The 17368-nt window shown below is 34.6% G+C and overlaps 3 protein-coding genes across 3 annotated transcripts; 1 reads left to right on the top strand and 2 right to left on the bottom strand.

Moving 5' to 3' along the window:
- Positions 1-675: 675 nt before the first annotated feature.
- On the top strand, positions 676-7595 carry LOC123198912 (3-epi-6-deoxocathasterone 23-monooxygenase CYP90C1-like). Its single transcript, XM_044613719.1, has 9 exons — positions 676-1170; positions 2184-2508; positions 2601-2750; positions 2819-3091; positions 5999-6088; positions 6174-6252; positions 6443-6549; positions 6700-6830; positions 7140-7595. Exons 1-9 carry the CDS (start codon positions 956-958, stop codon positions 7228-7230), a joined length of 1461 nt encoding a protein of 486 aa, XP_044469654.1. The 5' UTR covers positions 676-955; the 3' UTR covers positions 7231-7595.
- Positions 7596-9876: 2281 nt separating this feature from the next.
- On the bottom strand, positions 9877-12544 carry LOC123199440. Its single transcript, XM_044614445.1, has 3 exons — positions 12099-12544; positions 11882-12003; positions 9877-10292 (listed from the first exon to the last, which is right to left on the bottom strand). The coding sequence occupies exons 1-3, from the start codon at positions 12352-12354 to the stop codon at positions 10128-10130; spliced, it is 543 nt and encodes a 180-aa protein (XP_044470380.1). The 5' UTR covers positions 12355-12544; the 3' UTR covers positions 9877-10127.
- A 1278-nt stretch (positions 12545-13822) lies between these two features.
- LOC123198892 (ribosomal RNA small subunit methyltransferase, mitochondrial) lies at positions 13823-15490 on the bottom strand. Its single transcript, XM_044613691.1, has 2 exons — positions 14957-15490; positions 13823-14860 (listed from the first exon to the last, which is right to left on the bottom strand). The coding sequence occupies exons 1-2, from the start codon at positions 15344-15346 to the stop codon at positions 14099-14101; spliced, it is 1152 nt and encodes a 383-aa protein (XP_044469626.1). The 5' UTR covers positions 15347-15490; the 3' UTR covers positions 13823-14098.
- Positions 15491-17368: the final 1878 nt, after the last annotated feature.

The raw sequence follows: 17368 nt of genomic DNA, 5'->3' as shown, positions 1-17368 counted from the left end.
AGTTTTAAAAACCCAATTGGATTTAATATGTTATTGAATGATTTTGAGTTAATGATAAAATAACAACTAATTATATGACGATAAATCATTTAAATATTTAATTGAATACATTAAAACTAAGTACGCATAGCATTGCTCCAAAAATCAAAATACACCACTTCTTGGCTTGTTTTTTTCCTATTTATATGCATTTTTCTTACTGACTTGAGGAAGATCATATCAATCGAATACACGAGATTTTGGATGCAGGGAATGGCTCCTTCTGTAATGCAGTTCATGTATGGAAAAACATAAGGAAAAAAATAGTTAAAGAGAAACACCTTATATAGATATGCAGGGAAAAACGTTAGTGTTTGGAAAGAAGTTTTTTCCCAATATATTATCTTTTTTATTAATCCAATATTTTTCACCATCAATCAGTTATTTATTGTCTGGTTTATTCTAATCTCATTGGAAGTTGACAATGAGGGGGATTATTAGCTAAAGGCAATTACTTATAACATCTCAAACATTCTAGTTTTATTCTTAAGTTTGCATGCAGGTCCATTTTACACAGCACCCATCCATTTCTATATTATTAAATGAGCAAGGGACCTATCTAAATGACATGAAGACAAAATGAACAAGCGGGGGCGCAATTGGTGTACCCAGTATGGCCACCTTCATTAATGACAGTGCCAAAGCCCTAGATCTTCCAAATCTCCCTCTCTAGATCTCTATACCCCTCTCATTCAATTCCCTCATTCTCCCTTTCAACCCTCTAACCATTTCTTTTTCCTCTCTCTCAGTCTCAGCTCAGTCCTCCCACAATAAACCTGCATGGAGTAATGTGCCCAGAAGCTTTTTTTTTTTCTTTAATTGATTAAGCTTTGAAAGATATAGCTGCAGGTTTGGCATTAGGGTTTGATCAGCTGGTTGTTTGCTGAGAAAGTGGAGAGAAAAGGTTTCTGTGAAAATGGTATGGGCTAAAGAATACTGGGTTTTGATGGGTTTTATTGTGATTATTGGATGGCTGCTGTGGTGTAGGAGGAAGCAGAAGAACAAAATGAAAAGAAACAGTGGAGTTCCAAAAGGGAACCTAGGTTGGCCTTTCATAGGAGAAACTCTTGCCTTCATTTCCTGTGGTTACACCTCTCAACCTGTCAGCTTCATGGACAAACGCAAATCTCTGTAAGCTTCTGTCATCTATTCTGCTTTCTTCCTTTTATATATATGATGATCCTTTCCTTTCTTGCAACAACCAGATTTTCTCCTATCTTCTGCTCTTCATGGCTATAGAATTTATCCATATTTCCCCCTTCTTTTCTATTCTGTTTATGTTGAAACATGGTTAATGTTGATAAAAGAAAAGAATGGTTTAAAAATCTTTTAAAACGCCCAATAAATTCATGTTTCTATCAAGTATCATATTCATGTATGTATTGGAACAAGATCACTATACAACAATGTGAAGCTTTGTCGATAGTAAAGTAAAAAATTCAACTTATTAAATTTTTTTTATCTTTTAAAACATTTATATCGGCAATATTCTTCACTGGTCGCATTGATTTTCTATCTTTCTTCTCCTTATTCATCAAATGAGATCATAGAGGCATAGTTTAATGTGCACCAAGCCAACATACTGTTGGAAGTAGTCAGAAGGAGCAACGCTATGTGCATACAATTAATTTTGAATATATAACTGGGTATTTAGTATATATACCATTATATAAGCAGATGTTATTTTATATTTAATTCAAAATAACTTTATCACGTTATAATATATCACGTTATAATATATCATCTAAGTATCCAATTAGGTAACATTGGGCTGGTATTTAGTCGGAAGTGAGGAAGGCACATTATTATTAAGGAAGTTTGTGCTAAGAATTGCCTTAAGTAAGCACACACACACCATATTAAATCATGAGCAATTATGGCTCATTTAGGACAGAAATTAACTCTTATTGCCTTCCGATCTTCAACACACACACATGATGGCATTAATGGCACAAAACTATGAGCAAAAAGGACTAGTCTCTGGAGTTAAAACCATGTAAACTGTACCCTGTCCAATTTTCTTGTACAGGCAGCAAGTAACCACAGCCTACTCTCCAAATTAACTCGAATAGTTTCATTTCTTACCTGAATTGGTAAACACTAGCAAAACAAGCAATAAAATGTCTCTTTCTTTTTCTCTATAGGTATGGGAAAGTCTTCAAAACACACATCTTGGGAACCCCCCTAATAGTTTCCACAGATCCCGACGTTAACAAGGCAGTTTTGCAAGACCATGGCAGCACTTTCGTTCCTGCTTATCCCAAATCAATAAGAGAATTACTTGGAGACTTCTCCATTCTTCAAATGAATGGGAATCTCCAGAAGAAAATTCATTCACAAATCGCTGGATTCTTGAGATCAGCACAATTCAAAACCAGAATCACAAAAGACATTGAAAGCTCTGTCAAGCTGACACTGGCTACTTGGAAAGACAGGCACCTTATATACGTCCAAGAAGAAGTCAAAAAGGTCATATATATGTGTAGATTATAATTATATATATATAGATATATAACCTCATTCATTCAAATAAACTCAACTTTTGCTTGTGGGTATCTCAGATTACGTTTCAAGTTCTGGGAAAAGTATTGATGAGCATTGATCCTGGTGAAGATTTACACTTTCTCAAGAGAGAATTTGAAGAATTCATCAAGGGTTTAATTTGCTTGCCTATCAAGCTTCCTGGAACAAGACTGCATAAATCTTTGAAGGTAATGAATGAAAATATGAAATCGATTAGGGTTTTCATATATTAAGGCCGATCTATGTGTGCCTGCAGGCAAAGGAGAAGTTGTTGAAGATGGTGAAGAGGGTCGTAGAAGAGAGAAAACTGGCTATGGAGAAAGCAGGAGAAAAAGGTGCAGCAAAGGATGTAATAGACGTGCTGTTACGTGATAATAAAGAAGCAAACGAGAAGCAGTATCTACCGGTGGATTTCATCAGTGGAAATATCATCGAGATGATGATCCCAGGAGAAGAGACCATGCCCACGGCAATCACCCTAGCTGTCAAATTCCTCAGTGACAGCCCCGTCGCTCTGAAGCAGCTTACGGTATGCCAACTTAAAACATGAAAAAAAATTTTTAAAATACGTGGCGTTAAATTTTTAGAAACTGAGACTTTGTTTTTGATCCGACGGCTAGGATTAATTTCACTTCGGCGGTCCTAAGTTGTCGCCGAAGTGTTTGACTTGTGTTTGACAAGTCATTTTCATTAAACGCACGCATGCATGCACAACTGAGATGGAGAGTTCGTGTGAGGACCCACATAATGCTGTAGAAAATCTCAGCCGTACGGTTAAGATTGAGCGGCTGGTATGTGAGGACCATGTATTAACTCTCTGCCTGTGAGAGTTGAGACCAACGGCTGACATGCATTTAGTCACTGTCAGTTTTTTTTTTCTTTTAATTTTATTTTCTGAATATACAAATTGTTTCCAAATTTATTGTTAGAGTTTTACCAAAACAGGCAGAGGGTTGGCAATTAATCCTCTGTTGACTGCTAATTTAATACATTAATTACATTCTTCTAGGCTTTTTTTTTTTTTTGCACTTAAAAATGCATTTTTTCTTAAAATTTAAAAATATATTGTTTATTAATAATAATATTTCACATCCAAATAATTAGATATTAATAAGTATAAATAAACTGATGTATTTTTATATTAAAAAAATTAAATTATTAAATTATTTAATCACATAATAAAATAATACTTTGTTTTCATTTATATATGTAATATTATTTTTTTATTTAATTTGATTTAGGTCAAAAGACTTATTCCCACTCAAGGTATAGTGAATTCTCAAACTCTCTACCTCTAACTTTCAAAAATTCAAACACCCATCATTGATTTGAAAAACTAAATCTACCCTCCAAAATTAAGTTAAGGTTAAGGGAAAAATCATCATTTAACAATAATATTTAACATTTATATCATTTTACTCTTTTAATTTGAAAAACTAACAATTTCTCCCAAAATTAGGTTTTGAAAAAGGACATTTACCCCCCTACCTAGGGTTTCCAATTTCGTCGATGAATTTTGGGTCAACGATAACCAATCTCTCTCCCTCTCGATGTCATCTCTCTTTTCAGTGTTTAATATTGGACCAATGACATCTAAATTTCATCAAGACAAAAAGTCAAAACTTTTCGTCTGAATCTTCATCATCCAAACTTAATTGACTTCATTTGGATGATGACGACAGTCCAAATGAGGAGATTGATCTCTTCTGGACCGTCGTTGTTGTCCAGACGAAGCCAACTTTATTTGGACGACGAAGATCTAAACAAAGAGTTTTGACTCTTTATCTAAATTCCATCGAATCCAAATATCGTCAATACAATATTGAGTACTGAAGGGAGAGAGATCAACCATTGTTGGTCAAAAATTCACCGATAAAATTGGAAACCCTAGATAAGAGGAAAATGTCACTTTTCAAAACTTAATTTTGAAAAAAATTGTTATTTTTTCAAATTAAGGGATTAAAATTATGTAAACTTTAAATATTATTATTAAATAACGATTTTACCCTTAACCTTAGGGTTGGATTCGAACCGAGCCCGTTCGAACTCGTGCTCGACTTGAACAAGCCTGAAACGAGTCAGCCCTTGTAGAGCTCAATTGAGCTTGAGCTCGAGCTCAAGCTACTCGCTAGATTTTTCAATTAAAATTTTTTATACAAAACGACGTCATTTTGGCTAATATATATTAAAACAACGTCGTTTTAATAACGAAAAACAAGTCAAATCAAATTCGAGTAGAGTTTGAGTTTTGCTTTCACGAGCTCAAGTTCGAACTCGAGCTTAGCTATATGTGAACCGAGTTGAGTTCGAGGTTAACTCGGCTCGAATCCAACCCTATTTAACCTTAACGTAATTTTGGAGGGTAAGTGTTAGTTTTCTAAATTATAGGTGGGTATTTGAGTTTTTAAAAGTTTGAGGATGGGATTTTGGGAATTCACTATACTTTGGGTGGGAATAAGTCTTTTGGCCTTTGATTTACCACTTACTCTATAGTTGGATTCAAATACTAGGATTGCAATCAATATGAGCATAATATATCTGAACTCAAGGTTGACTCAATATGATAGATATTAAATTTGAGCTCAAATTCAAACTAGATGAGCTTGGAAGTTGCCAATACAAACTTGAGTTAGAAATAGAAATTGTTGACTCTAACTCAACTCAAGTTTGTCTCAAAAGCCATTGAACTGAGCTAAACACGAGTTCAGCTCAAACTCAATGTATGTAGCTAGGGTTTCATAAAATGATTAAAATAAATTGGATCCTAATTCATTTTATTCATGCAAGCTTAGTCAAAGTTCACGAGTTCATTGGGACTCAAATTTGAACTTGATTAGATAATAACCAAACTAAACAACTTGTAACTCATAAGAGGCTTGTCCCAATTGCAACCCTTTGTTTAATACCTAGACTAGAAGTCATTTTTAAATATTGTAAGCGTAGATTTTATGAAATTGGAGAATATTATTAAAAAAAAAAAAAAAACTATAAATTCGAGTAGTAGATAATTGAGTTGGAGCTAGCATAAATGTGGTGGTGGTGGTGAGTGGAAGGCCATGTTCAGTTGTGGTTGCTATCCCTCTCATACAAAAAGTAGAAGAATCAGCATGCAAGGTGGGAACAAGAGCTGCCCACTGTCATAGATCAACAGCTATCTTACAGAGAAAGGTAGTGGTCACCACCAGACCACCCATTAAATGTTGCGCTCCACCCACAACTAACCCATATATCCCTTTAGCTTCTGGGACGACGTCAGCTCTTTAAACAAGAACAACTGAAGAAGCTTGCCTCTTTCTAGCACCTCTGTGCTGTAATTTTTTATCAGTTGCATACAAAAGAAGCTTTCCATATCCACGTAACAATTGTTGACAGTTTCAGTTTCCTTGAAAGCATCGGTTATTATATATGTATGCTGATTTTATATCTCATTGTGAAGGAGGAGAACATGGAATTGAAGAGGCAGAAGGCTGACTCAGTTCAGGATTTTACTTGGAGTGACTACTTGTCCTTGCCATTTACTCAAAATGTGAGTTTGGGATTATGAAAGAGAAGATTAAGAACAAAATAATAGGAATTTTTTATTTTTTTATTAACTTTACATCACATTGCAGGTGATCAGTGAAACTCTGAGAATGGCAAATATCATTAACGGAGTTTGGAGGAAAGCTATCAAAGATGTGGAAATCAAAGGTTACTTTTACTGTTCTATTATTCATGTACACTTCCATTGCATTATTTGGATCAATAAAACTGTATGCACATGCTTTTGAGTATACAGATGAAATATCATTTGTATTTATTTGAACACCAATTGTGTACTCAAAAGTATATACATATGACATTGCTCATTCGGTTTTATCTGACTTGGCTGTTTGTGCAGGTCACCTGATACCAGAAGGATGGTGTGTGTTAACATCATTTATATCTGTCCACATGGATGAACAGAACTATCATAATCCTTATCACTTTGATCCATGGAGATGGGAGGTTAGCCATATTTATGAATCTTTTTACACCAGTCACATGACATTCAAAACTAGGGCTGAATTCGACCCTGGCCGAGCCTGAACAAGATTTATCTTGTTAAGCCGTTTATGGAAAGATTCTAAAACATGTTTCTTCTTAATTTGTTGGCAGAAAATAGGAGGTGCTACTGTAAACAACAATAATTTTACACCATTTGGAGGGGGTCAGAGGCTCTGTCCAGGTTTAGAATTATCACGGCTGGAAATTTCAATCTTCCTTCATCATCTTGTCACTAGTTATGGGTAATGATCTAGCTCTCAAAACACATATATAATAAATTGAGCAACACTATTTGCATTCAGTTTTGAGTATTCAATTAAGTATCCATGTGATGTATCATTTTGTGATTGGTATATAATTTGGGTATATAATTAGATACTCAAAACTAGGTATACATATTATTACAAATGATTGAAATAAAGATGGAACATTGACACTGTGTCATTAACGGAAGGCATTATCTGAAGCCAAAATCCAGTCTGTGTTATAAACAGTGCAAATTCGGCAAATAAATTGACAATTCTGCATGTGTGTGCGCAATATATACGCAGATGGGTTGCTGAAAATGATGAAATTATTCACTTTCCAACCGTCAAGATGAAGAAGAAGCTGCCAATCACAGTGATCCCCATAAGGACGTGAGCTTTGGTCGATATCTGCAAGCCTGAAACCACCATTAGATTGGCCCATGCATCTAGAAAATGTGTATGATATTATATCTCTAAATCTCACCAGACAGATCCGTTTGGTGGCATCTGCATTTTGCACCAAAAAGGTTCACTGAAATGTGTAGTATCTTGTTAGCTCTGGTGTCGCCATCTCTTTTACATGGTAGGGGTCCTTTTGCGGCCTTCTAATTTTTGCAGCCCTTTTGAGCTGAGAATTTAACTCTGGTCTCCATCTATTAAGATATTTTGTTTGATTTGATAATAACATATGTACTGGTTATATTCTTACGAATGATATAAAGAGGGGAGTGCATTACAGACACTTTTTGACCTGTTGAACGTATAACTCTACATATTTTTCTTATCAAAATTATTATATTCCCCTAAATTAATAGAACTTAAAAATTCTGTTTGAATAATAAATTTGCATCAATATTTTTTTAAATTTCTTTCCAATTTTACTTTCACCCTCTTCTTCTTAAGTAGTTAATGTCGCTGAGTTGTTATCCATTTTCCTCAGCAAACCACCCTACACTCCTTACCGAGCAATTCACCCTCTCTCTTGCACCCCCATTCAGTCTCTCCCGCAAGTCACTTTGTTGGACCAGATTAATGGCCTTGAGGTTTTCCTGCTCTTGCAACCACCATCCTTTTTTTGATTTAATAGAGGATGCTCACACGTTGAGTTGGTTCGCTTGGTTATCGATAGAGGCAAGGTCATTGAGTAGCCCTTTCATGACATGTCTTATCCCCTCCATTGACTATCAATTAAAACGAGGATTTTTTTTGTCTCAAAAAGGGTCATGACACTAATAGACTTGATAAAATAGACGGGTGATCTATATTACTTACAAATATCCACCTATAAAATAAGTACGGGTATAGGTTTTAAATATGTATTTTTATAACATTGTTTTTTGTGAGTGGACTCGCGGATTCACTTGTAAAAATTAAAAAAAAAAAATTGTTGAAGCTGAAATTTTTAACAAGATACATAAAAAGTTAAAAAAAAAAAAGTGTGGTGACAGAATAAGAAAAATCTTATCCCATTATTGTACTATTATATATTATTTTATTTTAACATAAATCATAAAGTCAACTTTTATCTCAAAGCATTTTTTTCATTTCGTATTTTCAATTTTTAAACCACTTTTCACTTTACCAGTTATTTCTCTCATCGTGCAACTTTGTTTGCAATTTCACCTCCAACTCTTAATTCAACTTTAATTTGGAGAAAGATAGGAATGTATTTAACCCTTATTTTTATGTATGTTTTCCTTTTTTTTTTTTTTTTTTTTTACAAGTAAATTTCTACCATTTAAAATAGTAGAAATTGCTAGAGGTGAATAGCCTCAACAAGAAAATCAAATTTGTTTAGGTGTTGGTTGTGTGTGCTATAAAAATAATCATTTTCTAACCATTTTAGTGGAAAAATCAATCCATTTTACAATACAATTCTTTGGTTATAAATTTTGTTGTAAAATTTAAATAGCCATTTTATTGTAAATTTTGTTTTTTTTTTTTGGTTATTATGTTAGAGTAGTAATTGATTATTTTTACTGGGTGGAAATTTCCAATCAAAGAATGTGCGGTAAGCCCCAAATATTGAATCATCCAAAAATTTGTCAATTTTTCAATACTAATGTACATATATTATTGTATTTTACAAAATATCAATACATCTATTTATAAATTTAAAAAAAAAAAAAAAGAAAATCTCACATAATCCACAAGTTTATCCATATTCATAAGACCGGATACGAATTTCATATTTTGTATCCATTTATGAACTGTGCCCAATCTACCCGGCCGAGCCCACTCATTTGTCAAAGTCTAGATGGTAGTGGTCGTAACCTCTTCTTGAGGGCATGTGTCAGTTGCCTCTTTCATGCCATCCTCTCGATTCCTAGACTCTCGCACGGCATTGGCGACAAAGGCGGCTTGTAATATTGTAATAGGCACATGTTGATTTGATAACACGCAAGGCACTTGCCTCACAATACTCTCTTCAATGACATTAAGTTGGTGGAGCTACAGCTCCTTGTCCTTATGTAACCACGGTAGTATGTCCGAAATCATTTTGGCAGTTTGAATTTCCTTTCATCCACCGTTACTACTGGCTTCAGATCAACTGCTGATTACAGAAACAGAAAATGATAGTAAATATCTCTAATTTCTGCATCCTTCGCTGGGAACCCTAGTGATTAGAGATGGATTCAAGCCAACCTGAACTCAAAAGCTGGCCTCAAAACTAAACCAATCAACTCGCAATTGAGTTCAAACAACATCAACATAGCAAGAGGGTTCAAGAGCTCGAAATCCGTCACTATTCATGATCCAAATCCTTAAGACATTAATAAATGGGCAGAAACTGCACCAGCAACTCCAAAACTTAGTTTCATCAGAATCTTGCCGGTAGGCACATTGATGTCAGCATTGGGCAACAAAAAAGAGTCTAGAGACCAACAAAGCAGTCTCATCAGTCTAGAGACCAATAAAACAACGATTTCACAGAGAACTTTAAACAATGTTTTAAAAAATCTACATGAGCAGCCGTTAGAAACATTCAGTAATCTTGAATAGAAGGATCAGGTTGCAGAGGAGGTTGTCGAGAACTCGCTGAACAAACCTGGCAATGTCTTTATATTTTTCTAATCCTGCCTGCCAAATAGAATTGAAAATCCTGTAAACAAATACAGCTCATAATATGTTCAAAGCCAAACCTTGCACAGATAAGAGCATCGTTGCCGAAATTAACACATTGCAACAACCTGTGAGAATTTATATAAAACCGGTTCAATAATGCCGAAGTAAAAACAACGAAAAAGTAACATGGGGTCACATCTTAAGTCGAAATTGAACAAGAACCATTCAGGACATAGATTTTTTCTTCTCTTCCTCAAGACGCTGCAGCTCAGCCAGTCTTTCAGCCCATGCTCTTTCCCTTGCCACAGCAGCCATCTTACGCTCTACTGTCTTAATTCTCTTTTTCCTGTTAGCCTCTTGTAACTGAGCCTTCCGCTTCTTTGCCTCTGCCTGTATATGTTAAAAACCCAGTTGAAATTATAAATAAAAGCAGTGCCCGGATCATCAGTTAGCCTCATTATTCAGGAAACATGTGAAAAAAAGGTTCACATTATGCAAAACAGAATATGAAATATAGGTAAACATAGGCTCAGAACAAACCCGTTCTTCATATTCAATTAAAAGGGCATAGTATAGGCCTTTTGGAATTCCATCAAAATTTGCTAAAAGTCATGAAACATTTGGAGAAAGCATTAAACAAGAGGCCAAACAATGATTGATATAATCAATTTGTATTCAAGAGAGATAACACAGAAAAAAGAAGTAAAAGTTCATGCAAGAGTTCAAGATAACTCTGCAAGAGCCATTTTTAGAAATATAACTCACTGTTAGTGATATCCAGAGATTCAAGCAATCCCAACCTCTCTTTGCTTGAAATAATTCAGATTGATACAGATGGAAATTTTTATGGAGGAAGATAACAAACATTGATATCAGGACCATCCCAACCAATGAAAATCAACCAACACAGTATATTTAGGGAAATATACTAATAGTTCAAAAGCAGGACTGACAAATCCACAGAGAAAACTCATGGCTAGCAAGTTCACAGACAAAGAGGTTCCAAGGATTCTAACAAGAAGCAAAATTATAAAGTGATAATACATCATTCAAGCTCAGAAAGAGCTTGAACCAGAGAAGCTAACGTTTTATAAAAAATGTGAAACCATATTGAAACCTCTCGTCCTCCATCCCAAATCTGTAGATGTACTGAAATTTGCACATCCATGTGAGGAATTTAGGATAGACAGTCGTTACGTAACAGGCTTTAAAGATATTACTACCCAATTCTGTAATGGTTATGATCAATTTCTAAATAATTAAGAGAACATATCACTAACCACAATGAAGAACTTGTGTAATTCCTTATTGGTGTATGCAACATGAATTATCCAGAAATGTATTACTAATTCAAAAATACAGAATAAGGATCAAATGAAAAAAATAATCAAACAACCAATAACCAAAAAACCAACAAAAAAAATTAGAAAGAAAGCCAAGTTAAATTTTGATAAAGTTATAAATGTCAATCAGGCAACAATAATCGCAGTTGCAACTCCATGGCTTACTACAAAATTTATTCAATAAAACTATGGGCACTAATAATAAGTACTGATTTGTATATTAACGATGTTGTGTTACTATGTGATTGACTGATTTTAAATTAGGGATAAGGTAACACAATTACAGGGTGATACATTCGCCATTAGTACATAAATTAGTATTCATTGTTAGTACACATTATCTTACTCAAATTTATTAAGCAAGCAACCACTACTCTGACTTTAATCTATTAAAAACCTTTCTCCTACTGATTTACGTCTACATGTCTGGATAGAGGCATTTCCCCAATTATATTACAAGCTACTCTGTTTATATTCCAAACCTATAAGGGTTCCCCAATCAATTATTCATTATCAAACTTATTAATACATTTACTGAATTTGCCATTCCATATTTAACAAAACATTAGCACTATTGATCAATGAACAAGTTAAAAACAAACATATATTAGAAATGATTTTTGACACTGAACTGACCAAAATGAAAGCTCGGCGCTGCCTTATGCGCTTTTTCTCATTCCTTCTCTTGACACTCCCTTCATTAGGATTGTTGGGCCTGATAGGCTGCCCCGGAGTATACATTACAAATGCATACGGTCCTGCAAATTATTTAATTGAAATTAGACCTAATTTTGATTCAATTATTTGAGATACTATACATTAAAACATTCATTAGAGAGAAATAGGTAATGACCAGGCGGACGCAAACTGGCTCTTTTGCGACGAGGCTTGTCAACTGGTCTTCGCTTCGGATATCGCGTGTCGGTTAAACTGTGAAAGCGGTTCAAAATAGGGAACCATGAAGATTGGATAGTCGAGACGCTTCGTAACTCGGGTTTCAAGAACAAAGAGGAGGAGAAAAACGGCGACGTAGCAGAAGTGGAGGCGGCGCGTGAAATTACGGTCCTTGATAGGGGTCCGATGATGCTTCTTAGGACTCCAAATCCCATTTGTTAAATCTCTCAGCTTCGTGTTTCTGTGCTGAAACTTTCCTATTACTACGATTTAGTTAAGAAGTTATCGGAGCCAAACCCTAGACCATGAGAGTAAGTCAGAGACGAGAAAGAGCAAACGAAAGAAAAGAAGAATCTGGAAGAAAAAGAAAAATGTTTTATTAGAGAATGAATAGTATGAGTACAATCCAGATATTTGCACGGGTTTTTATAGTCAAGGGGCATAATCACACTGTGCCCCTTGGCCATTTACAAAAGAATAGCAAAGCATAGAAATATTACAAATTTTCATCAAGGCACAGGCATATTACAGAAATAGCATTTTCACCCTTACATGACAACATGCTGCAACCGTGAAGCAATGTTGATGGTAATGGCTGTTAGTGGTAATGGCTGCGATCTCAGTGCAAAGCAACGTTGATGGATTTGAGACGGGACAACGTGTAAAATAGGCAAGGCCGACAGCCCAAGAAGGCTGGGCCTACTGCAATGCTGATGGGCCAACATGGTACTAGATCCAACAATAATCCTCCGGCAGGAATTGAATTAGATTCGAGTCTCATCAAATCTAAACAAAATTCAGTTTGAGATAGACTCAAATTCAAAAGAGTCAAGATCGTTAAATTAAAGTTAAAATTCAATTCGAAAATAATTTTACTTTATATTTTATTCAAGTAAAACCAAATATCTTTTGATCAAAATCTCACAACTTTGGCCATCTATCTATCTAGCAACTTCTCAAATTATATTCCATGCTAGTCCATACATTTCTTTTCCTTGTCAACTTCAAGTAAAAGTGGATTCAATGCCAACGGTTTGAGCCCAAATTGTTGCTCAGTAGGAATAAATCAAACTCAAGTTAAAGCGATTTTGGTTCATTGAGTTCAAATTCAGATGCTAACATTGGAACTCATCTTATCAGTGATTTTTTCTCTCCAACGATAATTTTTTTTCTTCTCTAATGGTTCTTGTCTTTCTCTATTGTTAATGTTTACTTTCTACTGCATTACTATTTACCAACTTGAGCAACTGAATTTGAGCTAAATTTTATTCAAATTTGATTCGATTTGAATTTATAATACTCCAACGTTTTGGAGACCATAGAGAATGGTGTTGGACTTCTTGTATCTGCTACTGTTAGAAACGGCCCAAGCCCCGGTAATTTTAAGAAGAATCCGTACACATCCACCAACAAAGGGAAGGTTACCGTTGCCTTATTGAGTAAGGCTTGGGATGATACATATAATTTTACCTTGGTGATAATGACAACAAACAAAAAAAATCTAAAAAATAGAAATAGTAATTTTGTATTATGTATTCGACCATTTTGTGAGCAAATTCTGGTAGTTCTATTTCAGCTTTAGTTTTCAAACTTAGTCGAACCAATCAATAAACAATTTGAATTTAGTTTAAACTTAGAAAGGTTAATTTAAAATTATTTGAATCATTAGAGAAGAAAAAAAACCACTGTCAAAGTGAACTCTAGTTTGAGTCAAACAGTGATTCAAGTTGTTTGAGCTTGGATGAAATTCACCCCTACTGTTAAGTTTACAAGGCTTTAGTCAAATTTTAACCAACCAAATATTTTCAAATTGTATCAAGCACGATCGGAAACACAAGTTTACTACCTAATGCCTTTATCCCTTTGACGACATGCTAACTACAGTAATTTTCTATATTCTTGCAAAGGCAATTGAGCAGAAAGGGAACTGAAGATAAAGTTAGGAAGAAGGGAATGTTGCTATGAATTGGCAGATGCAAAAAATTCTACATTGCATGCATGGTTTTGCTCTGTTTGATCACGAAAAAATATTCCAGCTTGATTGAAGGAGGAGAGCAACTGTAGTAATACCTCATGAGACAGCCTTGAAGGTCTCTTATCTTCAAATCGTCCTGATTTTAGGACCTCAATAATCTTCTCCTTAAACAAACTCACTTCCAATTCTGAGCTAGAAGATGAATACAAATCTTCACCTTCGCTCTCCCTTTTATCATCCTCATCTTCACTGCAACCACAACGGTCACCAATCTCAACATTTTCACTATTTGGACCCATCTTTTTGGATAATCTCAGAAGCTCTATCACTTTCTTCTTCTTCTTAAAAATTGCCCCAAGGGTTTTATTTTTGGTACCAAAACAAGTTCTTGTGAAAGCCAACCATTCATCAAGATTAACCTCCGGAATTTCTGCTTTTGGTCTTATTATAACCACAGATGAATCAACTTTCGGGCAAGGAACAAAGTCCCTCCTACTTACATCCATAACAAACTCTACATCAGCCAGCAGCTTCACATTCACAGCCAATCTGTTGAACTCAGACCCTCCAGGATTCGCCAGCAACCTCCTTGCAAACTCTTTCTGAAGAAGAAGTGTCGCACTCCTAAATTGATTCTTTCCAAACACTAATTTAGCCACAAGAGGAGAAGATATCCCGTATGGAATGTTTGCCACAACAAGATCAAATCGTGGAAATTCGGCCTTCAATGCATCTTTCCATATAACCTGCAAAACCCAATATTAAAAATTCAAATTTAGTCACTCACCCAGCTTATGCATTCTTTCAGGCCTTTTATCAAACAGGTATGAAAACATTCTTACAGAAAGCTTATCTTGAAACCCACGTTCAGCTACGCGTTTGTTGAGAATATCTGCCATTCTCTTGTCAATTTCAATAGCAAAAACCTTCTTGGAAACTTCAAGAAGCTTGAGAGTGAGATTTCCAGTTCCAGGTCCGATTTCTAGAACCGTATCATTTGGATTTACATTTGATTTCCTAACAATAGTGTCAAGAATTCGTTGGTTGGTGAGGATATGTTGACCCTTGCTTTTGTGGAAATATACTCTGTCCTCTTGATTCTCATTTTGACTAAGAATCTTCCGCTCGTCGTCATCGCCATTTCTCAGCGGGTATCGGTTACTTGACTTCGTACGAAGTTCTCTAAGAGTAAGGAGATGGCAGAGTGGGAATGGAATTGGCTTACGAAGCATTACATTAACTGGGTTCTTGTATGGACTGGAAATACAGCTGCTGAAGGATCTAATGTAAGGTTAATGAGGTTTTGATTTTTGGCTGCACAGTTTTCTTTGATATTCAAGACTACGAGGGGGAATTTTCGAACACCACGGCTACGGCTTTTAATTGGCGCCAAGGATCGGCCACGGGTCGGCTAGTATTAGTATTTTCTTTGAGTTTGGGCTGGATTTGATCCATACTAAGCCCAAACAAAATTCAATTTGAGCACAGTTTAAATATAAAAGAATTCGTTTAAAATCGATTTGAGATAAGTAAGTTAAGATTCAAATTTGATTTAAAATATTTAAAACTGTTTAAACTTAATTTATTTAAAAAAATAAGTCTAATCCTTAACTTGAATTTGACTTATTTCACTAGTAATCAAATTTTAGCACGAGCAGCTTCGATAAGTTGGTATCTGATGCCCTCAGCTTTTCACTGAACTGTCTTTTGCATATATTTATATGTAAAAGAAATCAGGGTCCTCCCCTCTTTGCAGCAAAAATTCCTGGAGGAAGTTGGACCATCTGTTGCTATCATTGTCTAAAGCCCATTTACCGACACCAGTGTTTGTCAACGCAATTACAAGCATATCTAGGGTTAGATCATATCGGATTTGAACTAGTTTAGTTTGAATCTATCAAATTAGAGTTTTAGTTCAACTATTTAAATCAAAATCAACTTATTTTGTCTATTCAATAATATTGTTTATTTATTAGTATTATTGTTCATTCTTTTAATGATATTGTTTATTTCGTTGACAATCATCTATTATTATTATACACTAATTTGAATGAGTTTGAACTTAAACCAAATATTATAGATCTAATTCAAACCGATTTGGATTGAATCTATCTTTAACTACAATCCTTCCACGTGGAGATAGAAATAGGCAAGGGTATTATGAGTAGCTTATACTCTCTCTGTTAGCCTTCAAAACAACATGACTAAACAGAATTATTTCAGGGCTGTTTGTTTGTTGGTCTGTCACTGTAAATTAGCCCAAATTTTCTCTATCTTAGACCTGGTCCTGGATTACAGAAAAGTGAGTGTCCCGATAAAAGAAGAGAAAAGAAAAGAATCCAATTTAATTGCTTTAAAATTATGGCCTTGAGCAGGAAATCAAAGAGATGAAAAGAAAAGAACATTAGAACGTACTTAAGAAAGAGGCAACCCAACAACTAGGCCCCAAAGTGTGGTGAATAATTATGGACTCCAAAAGCAAAGATTATATGCTTATGAATGAAGCTTTGACACGCCACAACGCTAATCAATCTGATTATAATTAATTAATATGGTTAACGGTAATTAGGGTGGACATGTGCTAATGAATCATTATATCCATGAATCTTAATTATCTTTTTGTGGCTCTTTTTTCGCTTTTCCAACGGGTCTTATGCCAAAACGATGAAAACGGTTGAATATTATGTGAATCACTGTTTATTATACGTTAATATTGACGAATCATTTTGGAGCATTTATCCCATTTTCATTGTTTAATCATTAATTAAAACTAGATTTAAATTGAATTGAGTTTATTAAACATTATGTATTTTAATCGATATATATTAAAATAATATTATTTTAATTAATTTTGATACAATTATTATTTAAACTGACTCAATTTGATATTATAATTGAATTTAAACCCAACTCTTGTAAAATCTAAGAGACTCAAAGAGAGTTCATCAAGTTTGATGTTATTTTTGTAAGTTAACTCAAATTTAAGTTAATTTAATTTGGTTTAAATTTAATCTTATTCGTGTATATGTTAATTTAATTTAAATTTAGTTAGAAACAAATTTAAATAAAATTTAATTTAAGGTTGAGTGAAAATTTTAATTCCACGAAAGAGAAGATGAGGTCGAACTTAAATCCTACGAACAAGTCTTATTTCGACTGCAAGAGAGCGCGTCCGATCCAGTTCAGCCCTAATTTTAACCACATAGGATCCATTCCAGGAGAGATTCTATTTGCTACAATGCTTTTATTGGCTA

Source organism: Mangifera indica, chromosome 16 (assembly GCF_011075055.1).
Source record: "Mangifera indica cultivar Alphonso chromosome 16, CATAS_Mindica_2.1, whole genome shotgun sequence".
Classification (NCBI taxonomy): domain Eukaryota; kingdom Viridiplantae; phylum Streptophyta; class Magnoliopsida; order Sapindales; family Anacardiaceae; genus Mangifera; species Mangifera indica.
The sequence above is the reverse complement of the archived record's forward strand: the minus strand, read 5'-3'. Positions and strand labels throughout refer to the sequence as shown.

Bases quoted from the DNA above. Each gene is read 5' to 3' on its own strand.
- LOC123198912 (XM_044613719.1), top strand. From the start codon at position 956: ATGGTATGGGCTAAAGAATACTGGGTTTTGATGGGTTTTATTGTGATT. The intron at 6,550-6,699 runs GTTAGCCATATT...ATTTGTTGGCAG, and splicing joins TTGATCCATGGAGATGGGAG to AAAATAGGAGGTGCTACTGT. The intron at 6,831-7,139 runs GTAATGATCTAG...ATATATACGCAG, and splicing joins CATCTTGTCACTAGTTATGG to ATGGGTTGCTGAAAATGATG.
- LOC123198892 (XM_044613691.1), bottom strand. From the start codon at position 15,346: ATGCTTCGTAAGCCAATTCCATTCCCACTCTGCCATCTCCTTACTCTT. The intron at 14,861-14,956 runs GTAAGAATGTTT...TGGGTTTTGCAG, and splicing joins GGTTTCAAGATAAGCTTTCT to GTTATATGGAAAGATGCATT.
- LOC123199440 (XM_044614445.1), bottom strand. From the start codon at position 12,354: ATGGGATTTGGAGTCCTAAGAAGCATCATCGGACCCCTATCAAGGACC. The intron at 12,004-12,098 runs GTCATTACCTAT...AATAATTTGCAG, and splicing joins AGCCAGTTTGCGTCCGCCTG to GACCGTATGCATTTGTAATG. The intron at 10,293-11,881 runs GTCAGTTCAGTG...TAACATATACAG, and splicing joins AGCGCCGAGCTTTCATTTTG to GCAGAGGCAAAGAAGCGGAA.